Source organism: Drosophila tropicalis, unplaced genomic scaffold (assembly GCF_018151085.1).
Source record: "Drosophila tropicalis isolate 14030-0801.00 unplaced genomic scaffold, ASM1815108v1 contig_878, whole genome shotgun sequence".
Classification (NCBI taxonomy): domain Eukaryota; kingdom Metazoa; phylum Arthropoda; class Insecta; order Diptera; family Drosophilidae; genus Drosophila; species Drosophila tropicalis.
The window spans coordinates 1,183,728-1,194,840 of NW_027173374.1; the positions used below are offsets into that span (position 1 = coordinate 1,183,728).

The 11,113-nt window shown below is 39.7% G+C and overlaps 1 protein-coding gene across 1 annotated transcript; it reads left to right on the forward strand.

Annotated features, from left to right (window-relative positions):
- The first annotated feature begins 1,416 nt into the window (after positions 1-1,416).
- On the forward strand, positions 1,417-10,530 carry slou (slouch). The gene is made up of 4 exons (XM_068300700.1): positions 1,417-2,999; positions 3,269-3,539; positions 9,909-10,198; positions 10,262-10,530. The coding sequence occupies exons 1-4, from the start codon at positions 1,653-1,655 to the stop codon at positions 10,475-10,477; spliced, it is 2,124 nt and encodes a 707-aa protein (XP_068156801.1). The 5' UTR covers positions 1,417-1,652; the 3' UTR covers positions 10,478-10,530.
- The last annotated feature ends 583 nt before the right edge of the window (positions 10,531-11,113 follow it).

Genomic DNA, 11,113 nt, shown 5'->3' on the forward strand with positions numbered 1-11,113 from the left:
CGAGTATGATAGAGAGAAAGATATGGAGAGATAGCTGAGCTAAACTGCAAGAGCAAGAGAGATATATAGAGTAGATATGTATATAAAGGACAAGAGCGCAGGTTTGACTCAAACATATAGTGTGAAAGAGAGAAAGCTACACATGCGACAGGGGGAGAAAAAACAAGACAGAGAGAGTGAGATGGAGAGGGAGAAAAAGTGGGTGGTTTGCACAATTTTGACGAGTTTTTGCTTTTAGTCTAGTCTAGAGTCTACTAGAACTAGGAACTAGGCATATTTAATTCAACATTACAGCTAATTAGTAACATAATTAGCGAAACATACAACAAAATTCAAGCAAAAAAAACAACAAAAGCAAACAAAAATAAACAATTTCAATGTAGCTTGACCAACACACAAGAACAAAGCATTCATGCATATATGAGTAAGAACAAACCAGGCATAAGGCACCCACAAAAGAAAGCAAAAAAAAAAAAAAAAAAAAAGAAATGAAAACAGAAGCAAAAATAACCTAAAAACAGGAACATACACACACACACACTCACAGAGACTCACACACACCCCCACAAGAAGTAGAGAACCATTCCAAAGTCAGCCAAGCGCATAAGCAAACAAATTTTGCGCTAAATAATTTGACAATTACTCACATCCTCGAGGAGATATTATTTTTTTACACTTGAGTAAGGAAGAGGAGAGTCTGGTCCTAGGTCTGGCCCTGGGACTGAGAGAGGTTACCATTTTGTCAACTGAGTGAAGAACTATGTAAAACAGTGAGTCGACTTTTTCTTCCCCACGACTCCTTCTGCTCCCTTCCTGCTGCTCTGCTCTGCTCTGCTTCGCTCCACTCCCATGGTCCATGTTCTGCTTTGTGGCTAAGTCTTTGGAACAGACCATTACATTTGCTAACGAGTGCAAGGCAAATTAAATCATTAGATGCTAGTAGAGATTACAAAAAGGAGGAGCCAAGCCACTCAAAACTCAATAATCTCACTCAAAATGGGGGACGGGCAGAGAAAACGAGCGCGAGCGCAAGAACGAGAGAGTTAGATAAAGAAAGAATAAGAGAATATTCACTCAGAAATTTTGTGTAACACCACCACTAAAACCAAGAGCACCACCACCGACACCACCAACAGAAACAGCAGCAGCAACATCAGCGGCATCAGCATCAGAAGCAGCAGCAGCAAACAGATTTGTTCACTTTCCATTTAGTTGACTTGCCACAGGCCAGCCAGGCACAGGGCACAAGGCACAGCATCTGTTGGATTAACACACACACACACACACACACACACCACAGAGACAAAAAAAAATACTGACTAGCAACCCTCAAACTCTCCGACGGAGAGCATTACGGTTTTAGCTGTAGCAGCGAACAGTTCTTCCGAGTGTGTTGTGTGTGTCGCGCGCGTTTGGATTACGCTCTCTGGGATAAGCAGCAAGCCATCGCATCGGAATCATCGCATTCATCTCCGCAATACTGTGAGAAACGCGCCGGCATCAGTGACAGTCGATTGGCTGCCATCAAGGTGACAACTACATAACGCGGAAAAGCAAGTGAACTATACAAGTGAACGAACTCTCACACACACGCACACACAAACACACCCACTCAAACACAAGTGTTAACAATATATCGAACCTTATCAATTATGGTGATGTTGCAATCACCGGCCCAAAAGGCCAGCGACAATATTGGTCAACAACCAGCAACTGCCGTCGGTGGTCTAATGAGTCCTAATTCCAATCCCGATTCACCTAAATCGAATACCTCACCGGAAGTGGCCAATAATGCGGCGAACGAGGTAACCACCAATGGTCCTAGTTCTGCCAGTGGCAACATAAATGTTGCAATCCCACCAAAAATACCCAAGTTTATAATCAATGCCAATGGCCAGGCTGCTGCCATGGAGCGTTTAAAGCAAATGAGCAGTGACTCAGGTATACTAAGTCGTCTCAGTCCCAGTCATCAGGATGATGGGGATAAAGATAAGGATAAACCGCATATGAACAACAACAACAACAATAATAATAATAATAACAATAGCAATCTAGCCAACAACAATACGCGACGATCACAATCGCCGCCAACAACAGTCAGCAACTTTCCAACACCCGCCCAGCAGCGTAAACTACTCGATCTCAATGTAGTACGTCATTTGGCAAGACCGGAACCATTGCAGCATCCACATGCAGCATTGTTGCAACAACATCCGCATCTATTGCAAAATCCACAATTCCTGGCCGCTGCTCAGCACATGCAGCAACAACAGCAGCAGCAGCAACAACAACATCATCATCATCAACAACACAATCATCCGCATTCACACCCTCTTACTCATCCTCATCCGCATCCTCATCCTCATCCCCATCCGCATAGCCATTCCCTGCCAGGGGCAACAGTCTTCCACTTAAGGGCTCCAACTGTCATACCCAGTGCCAGTAGCAGCAGCAGCACAGCTCCACCTTCGCCAGCCGCCTCTCCACTCTCGCCACCCACATCGCCAGCGACACATTCCGAGCAGCATCTAAATTCTCCAGCCGCTGGCCCCGTAAATCCATTACATTCCTCACAGCATCAACCACTGGAGTCATCGCCATCAACTCCACTCCTTCTAACACCAGCCACTCCATCTGCGCATCCAGTTAGTCCATTGTCCGCCAGTGACATGGATCTGGAGCGCATTAAGCTGGTGGCTGCGGTTGCGGCTCGTTCCCAGACCAATCAAGCACCGGGCACATCTTCCACCTCAACCTCAGCCACTGCCACCACCTCCAATTCGTCGTCTGCCTCAGCCATGGCCTCGCCAGCAGGCCGGGATTTAAGTGACTATGGCTTCAGAATACAATTGGGTGGACTGGCGGCAGCGGCTGCTGCGGCGGCGGCCACATCGCGGCAAATTGCGGCCGCTAATTATGCACGAAGTGATACCAGCGAGGAATTAAATGTGGATGGCAATGACGAGGAGAGCAACGATGGATCCCACAGCACGCCGTCGGTAAGTGAGCACATTTTAAAGAGGATCGAATGGAATGTTGAGATGAAGCTTTACTTACAATATAAAAAGTCTTTATTTAAATACAAAATTTATAGTTAGTTGTATCATGAATTTTCTTATCCTTACCCCTAAACCCTCTAAAGCTGCTTTGTTATACCAAAGAATTATATTTTAAGTATATGACTTCTAAGAAAGCTTTTGTAATTACTCCATAAGAAATTTGGAATACTGCATTATCTAAACATATTTTTCACTGTCAAATTTTTCAGGTTTGTCCTGTGGATCTAACCCGTTCGGTGCCCACCAATTCCAATCATAATAGTGGCAGCTCAGCATCCACGAGTGGCTCTAGCGAACGGGAAGCTGCCACAAAGCGTTTGGCCTTCTCGGTGGAAAATATACTCGATCCCAATAAGTTCACTGGCAACAAAATGCCTACCATGTCTGTACCATTCGGCCATCCACGTCAATGGGGCTATGACGGGCGGGATGAGGAGATGCATGAGCGTTTAGATGATGATCAAAGTGAGGATATGTCTGGTGAGTTTTAGCAAAAAATATCCTATACATATGTATGAACAGGAATCCTAGCATCACCTGCAATCATAATGTTCCTTTTAGCAATCTTTTGTATATGCCATGTCTGCAAACATTTTTCCGTTTCCTGTCTCGTGTGTGTGTTTGTGTGTGTGTGTTTGTGTGTGTGTGTGTGTGTGTATGCGTATGGTATATTTATACAACCATTTGGTATGTTTTGATTTCAAAAATTGCTTCCTTTTTTACGCATTTTATACCTTTGCCGCCCTTGTTTTTTGAATAGGAAGTTGCCATTTGGAAGGCAATAGAAAATAGAGAAGGGGAAGAATTTTTTGTTGCCTGCTTTCAGGCGCAAGTCACGTACACCAAGACCATGTCTATGTGTGTGTTCTTTTAGCCATGAAAGCATTTATGTTGTTTTTTTTTCCTACACCCCTCCCCCGAATTGCTTTCCAAAAACCAAACAAATGCGCACCAATTTTTGAGAGAGGTACATAAACTTATTTAGATGAAGCAAAACAGAAAAAAAAAAATGGGATACATTCTAGATTTTCAATAGAATTTCCTTTTAATTGATTGATTGATGTTTTAATTGGGGAAATGGCAGCCCAGGATGGAACATACATACATATACAAAATATTTTTCTGTTTGCCGCCTTTTTTTTTGACTTCCTTTGGATCAGATTTCAGTACTTTTTGTTTTCTTTTCGTAAGCTGGCTAAAAATTGTTCCTGAAAATTAATTGATTTTCATGCTTGGCTCGCTGCAAAGAAATTGCTCAAATAAAAATTTGCAAATTTGATTGAAGTTCCAGTTATGGGTGGGTTAGGGGGAAAAAAAAGTTATGTTTGAGCGAAAAGGATGGAGATTAAGTCAAGTTTTTTTTTCTCATCGAATGGCTGCTGCGGTTTGTTTGAATGCTGCTCATGATCTGATTATGAGAAAAGTTTGAAAGGTTCAATTAAATTGCTAAATTGGTATGAATGCGAAGAAAGAGGAAAAAAAGAGGAAACTACTAAAATGGTTAAACCTTTAGAAATTAAAATCGGAAATTGTTGACAACATTTTTTTATTATTTAAGTCAAGAATTTTTCGTTCTTCAATTGTTATTTTATGCAATCAACTAAAAATTCATTTCCAAATTTGTTATTTCCCCTTAAACTCATCTGAGAACATAAAGGGTTTAAGATTTTTTGTTAAAACTTACTATCTCAATAGAAAGACAAACTCAAAACTATAAATTAAACCGCATAAAATATGAATTAAACACAATAATATATGTCAAATCTTTTTGGCTCTTGGTCTAGTTCAGTTTGGATAGCCAAAAGTTAACATGGAGAAAGACAATGTTTGCGAGGCACAGAAAATGCCCAAATGGCCAAAATGGTTATATCGTTATCCTCTGAACTTTTATAGCTGTTTCTTTTCCATCTTTTAAGACAAATATTCTATAGATATAACTATAGATTTGTTTGTTTGTTTCATCTCTATCCGAAAACCCAACAAAATAATACCTTACTTTCTCAAGTATTCTCAAAAATTTAATAAATTTAAAGAATTTCAAAGAAGTTATATAAAAACATGGGAAATGTATTATAGATAACGTTTGCTTATACACATTGAAAAGGTTTCTTTATACTGCTAGCCCAAAGGATTACTTAAGATGCACATTTACGTGTAAAAGATTACTTTATTTACTGATTGACTGATAATCATTTCCCGAAGCGTAATGGCATTTCCAACCATTTTATTGGACACTTCGTTAAGCGCTTATGTACGAAATTATAAACACACAAAAGTAGGAACAACATGAACAACCACAACAAACACATCATTATCGGCCATTGCTGGTTTTTGCCGTCTGTCTGTTGGCCAATGTCCCTTGCCCGTTGTCCGTTGTCCGTCGGCTTGGTTTGTGTTTGTGCATTTGTGTTTGTGTTAATAAAACACAATTAACTTCATCAATGGCGGGCAAGAGCTCTACGAACATAACTGCTAATAAAACCAAACTGAATGGCCGCGCCAACGACCCCCAAACGGAATGGAAATGAAAGCGTTTGAGTTAGGTGGGTAGACAGGCAAACAACACACGAAATGTGGGCGAATGAATAGACACACACACACAAGCAGAGAGAGAGAGAGAGCGAGAGAGATAGAGATACGAAATAATTATATACATATATATATTTCTGTGTGGGTGTGTGTGTGTGTGTGTGTCTGTGCTGTCGTTCTATCAGTTCAAGTTTACAGCCAGACAAATGCTTTGCATATACACCCTATTTGTGGGCTTGCCATTACCGCTTGGTGTTGCTGTAGTCATTAATTAGCAAGGTACTTAATTACCGCACATTCATTAGACGCTTCAATGGCTCTGTCACACACACACGCACACACCGAGAGAGAGAGAGAGAAACAAGGATGGAAACACAGACAGATACCTAAAGAGAAAAGGAGTAAAAGACATGGTTGGCGAATGCGGAAATTAAGACCGCCCAATGTGTAATTTTATGACCTGTTTTGAGTTGTTGCTGCCTGGGAGGTGCTAATGCGATAGCTTCAGCTTAGATTATCGTAATTATGCAGCCTTTTGTTAATGCGACTAATTAGATTTTATGGCCAATTCGTTGTCTCTCTCTCTATCTCTCTCTCTTTTTGGCTTTGTCATGACGTTGCATTTAATATTTCATAAATATCACGCATACGCCATGGTGCAGCAGTTAAATACGTATGTCTGTCTATGTGCATCAATTCTCCAAGGCAACATTCATTCAGTCATTCCTGCTGTTGTTAATGTTGTTAGGCGCAATGGCAATTTGCATTTCATTTAAATTGCAAAACAAAACCCAAAACATAAAACTAACAAACTAGGCAATAACACACACACAGACATACATACATACGAATGTATATAGACATAGGCCAAAGGGAAATTTCGTCTATTTGCCACGACAAGAGCCAGAAACAAGAACTTCCTTCTCCACTACATGACTTTGTATATAGAGCCCCAGTCCAGCCATAATCCGAGAGACTGAGAGAATGCTCCCCAAAAGTCATATGAAAAAACATGCGATAACTAAATTGCAGGCAGAGTTGCTGCAAAAACCAAAAAGGCAGAGAGAAAAAAAATGGTTATGTGGCAACATTTAAATGGGGGCGGCCATGTCCAACCAACCAACCGACCGACCGACAGGCAGGCAAGCAGGCAGGCAGACCGAGCAACCCCCAAACAAAAATGTAAAATGGCTGCGAAAAACTTTTATTCTTTTCAGCACTCAATTTGGCGCGCACTCTTGCGCTCTCGCTTCCACTCACTCAAATGCCCATATATGTATACAGAGAAGAGAAGTCTCTGAATGGAAGTTTTCTTCTTTGCCTTTTGCTTCTTTGGGTTTTTCTCTTTTTCATGGTTTTACTTTTCATTTTTGCTGGCAAAGTTAAGCGACAATTTTCCAAGAGGAGCAGAACCAGCAGAGCTCGAGTTTTTATATCCGTCCATCAGCAACTCATTTATTATTTTATGAAAATGGCAAAATGAGACGAGAAACGCTCCCCGGGGTCGCATTGGAGCGGCGTATGCGATTATAATGATTGCGACAATGAAGCCTCCAACCCACAGATCCTTTTACCACCCGCTCCAACTCCACCTCCTCCTGACATTGTCAAAAAAGAACTGAAAATTTATAAGCCATTTTGTAAAATTTCCATCGTTTTCCCTCTCCTTCGTTGTCGGAATGTGTGTGAGTGTGTGTGTGTGGGTAAATTATGCGACAGTTTGTGGTAATTAACACTCGAATTTCATAATTAAGTTTAAATTGGCTATATACCTACACATACATATATATCAGATTCTCTGTGAGTGTGTGTGTGTGTCACTCATACGCTTCAATTTAAATTGTTGTCGGTAACCCGGTGGGAGACTGAATTCTGGCTTTTTAAATTGCACCATTGAGCATCCTCTTCTGTGTGTCAGCAAATGAGCCTTGTCTGAGCCTTTGTATTTTGCCATATCATCAAAATTGCTTATGAAGTGCTTTCGGCATAATTATAATTAAGAGCAGTCATTTTACAAATGGCATACAATGCCAGTCACAGGATAAGAATAATAATAGGCTTCTGTGGCACTCCATCGCTCACTGAGATGCAGTAGCAGATGGGAAACAGACAGGCCACAAAATAATGATGATAAGGTGCTTTATGAGCCAAGTGGCTAAACGCTGCAACAATAAAACCCACAATCTAGAAATCGTAAAGGGGTTAAAACCAATGACTTTTGGGTAGATTTTGCCGATATTTTATTTAAATTTAAAGACACACAAATATACACCTTTCTTCACTCAAAAGTTAGTTGTCAATTAAAATGTGTTATATTTTGGATTTTATAAAAGAAAATCAACTAAAGTATCCAACTTACTATTAATATAATGAATCTTCACATACATTTTTAGAATTCTCTGAATTCTTCTATTCTACTTTCTCTTGATACTAAACTGCCTACTCTTAGATCTTCTAATGCTTAGCCGCAAACCTTTAAAATTAATTTACAAGCCATCAGTCTTTTTTAATCAGAAATCTACAGAATATATATTCACAACTTTTTTTTTTTGAAACATTTATACACTGAGAAGATGAAGATGACGTTCCGCCTCAAAACTAATCAATTTTCAATAAAATTTCATCCAATTTTATTCATCATTTTACTTTCAACATCATAGAGATTCATGGTTAATTGGTTTCTCAGTAAACATAAGTTAAAAAGTCTTTTAAATATCACAGATTTAAATATAACATTTTGGGTTTTATAAAGGTTATGTCACTCTATCAAGAGCTGTATCATTTTTCCCATCAAAAATATAAACAAAACTTTATCTTAAAAACATAGAATTTCGGTTTTCTTGTTTAACTTGTTTGCCTTTATAAGAACTTAAAAAATTTTGGCCTTTTTCTAATGTGCTTAGTAACAAAATATAAGATTTAAGTGTTCGAATAAGAATTGGCTAAACTTTAGAGGCTTTTCTTTGCCGAATCCTTAAAAAAATTCAACAGTTTTTAACAAAAATATGTTTTTTATGAAGAAAAATAAATGTCAACTTCTTAAAAATAAAATTTTGCTTTTAAAACACTTTTAAAACGATTTAGGTCTTACATTTTGTAGATGTTTGAATAAAATCAAGTCATAAGGATAATTTTTTGTGGGTTTAAGTTGCAATCGCTTTAGTCGTTAAATAGCCCATGGATTGAATGCTGCCAAGCAACGTGGACATAATCACATTTTGAATACATAATTAGAGTTCATTTATTGCCATGATATTACGTATACGCCATGTATGCGGCAGGCAATCTGCAGTCTCATCTGGCATCGATTCGTCTGTAATTTACGCTTGCTTATTGCTTATTAACCAACTGTGTTTCCCCTTTTTTGGGGGGCGTTTATCGCGACGAGTTTATTTGCAAACGCATTAAACGTCTGATTGCTGGCCCTTTCATGTTCTATTTGATGCTGTTAATTCAATTGACTCAAACCAATTTTGTGCGGTCTCAGGGTCAGTCGATTGTGGTTAGCTGCAATGTTGTTGATGATGAGCAGAAGAGGATGAGAGCAGAGAGAGGATGAGACTAAGACTGAAGGTTGGCTATAGCATCAGTATCTAATGTGCCATTAATGCATATCAAAGTGGCTGCAAACACTCCACAGACCATTACCAGTGGGCAAGGACAGCGACAACGTCAACGACAACCACGATGATTGTTTGGAAAATTCGTTAAATATTAAATGAAGCGTTCACGTTAATTTTCGGTTTAATTGGCGCACCGTCTGTGAGCGGCGAGCGGTGGAGCACTTTTAGGCGCATTGGCTAATTACAAGCAAACATTGGCCGCCAATCGTGTGGACCAATTACCTGGCTCTATGAATTTTTCAGTACTCTTAGCTAACGGTTGAGATAGGACAAAGATTTGACGAGAAGATGAAAGGGCACGTTGGATAATACATAGAATTACTTCATATATATACATTATCACTATGCAATCGATTGTGTAAGATATCAAATTTAACTTACCTAAACAAGGAAACAGTTGGTCAAAGAGTGGACGTCCTTAATTGATATTTGATTGCGACATCTTTTCAATCAATTCGACTGAAATCAAAAGCTGGAACGCCCACCAATCACATGTGCAACAACATGTGCGTGAAATTCCAATTAATCCACAATGATGATTCGACTTGATTGATATCCAGCGTTGACCCTTACCAGTTGACCATTGCCCCCATTCGATTTTGCCCATTTGATTGATGAATGAATTGGTATTGTCAAGGCTTATGCAAAACTCTTACTCATTCTCTGCTTTGTCTGTTGTTTTGTTTTTCAATTGCAGCCCAGGATCTCAATGACATGGATCAGGATGATATGTGTGATGATGGCAGCGACATTGATGATCCCAGCAGTGAGACCGACTCCAAGAAGGGTGGCAGTCGCAATGGCGATGGCAAATCCCAAGGCGGAAGCGGTGGCGGCGGTGGTGGTGGCTCCAAGCCACGTCGAGCACGCACTGCCTTCACCTATGAGCAATTGGTGTCACTGGAGAATAAATTCAAGACCACGCGCTATCTGAGCGTGTGTGAACGTTTGAATTTGGCCCTCAGCTTGAGTCTAACTGAGACGCAGGTGAGTCCTGACCGGTCATAAAATCCATGGACATCAATGCCAACTGTATATATGTTTTTGCAGGTGAAAATCTGGTTCCAAAATCGCCGTACCAAATGGAAAAAACAGAATCCCGGCATGGATGTGAATAGTCCGACAATTCCACCACCCGGAGGTGGCTCTTTTGGACCTGGTGCCTATGCCAGTAGTCTCCTCTATCCACATGCTGTGCCCTATCCACCTTACGGACCATACTTCCATCCCCTGGGCGCACATCATCTCAGTCATTCGCATTCATAAAATTGCAAGATGCAACAGAGATTGTTGCAATTGTTCGAAAAGCGTGACAAGACGGCGGCAGCATCCAAGACTGCAGCTTAAAATGCTTTCTGTAAATGTTTTCGGTTGAGTTCTCTCTGATTTTGAAATGTTTTCTTTGGCTGTAAATAGTTTGTGTAGCTATAAAACTAGTAAGTAAAACTGTATAATGTATAATCAATGTTAGCGCTTTATATACCTATAATAATAATAATAATAATATCTGATACTATGCCATATCTAGAATTAAATTATACAATTACTTTTAGCACTTAAGTCGGCAAGCAGAATCAAAAGATAAAAACAATTGCATAAATGTCAAGTGGAAAAAAAATAAACATTTTAAAAATTACCAAAAAAAAAAAAAAAAAAGAAAACAAACCAAGCGTCAAGGGGAAAATGTATTCATTTCTACCTTTCTGTTTTTTTTTTTTGGTCATGTGTGTGCGCGAGAGAGAGAGAGAGAGAGGGAGAGGCAAAAAACAATTTATCGCAGTGACGCACACAGACTCACAAATAGGGTGACAGGAGTCGAAAAGGATGAGGCAAATACAGGACTCAGAATGTGAAAGAGGCGTGTGAAATGACAGGACAACAATGCCAAGTCAAGTGTAAAAT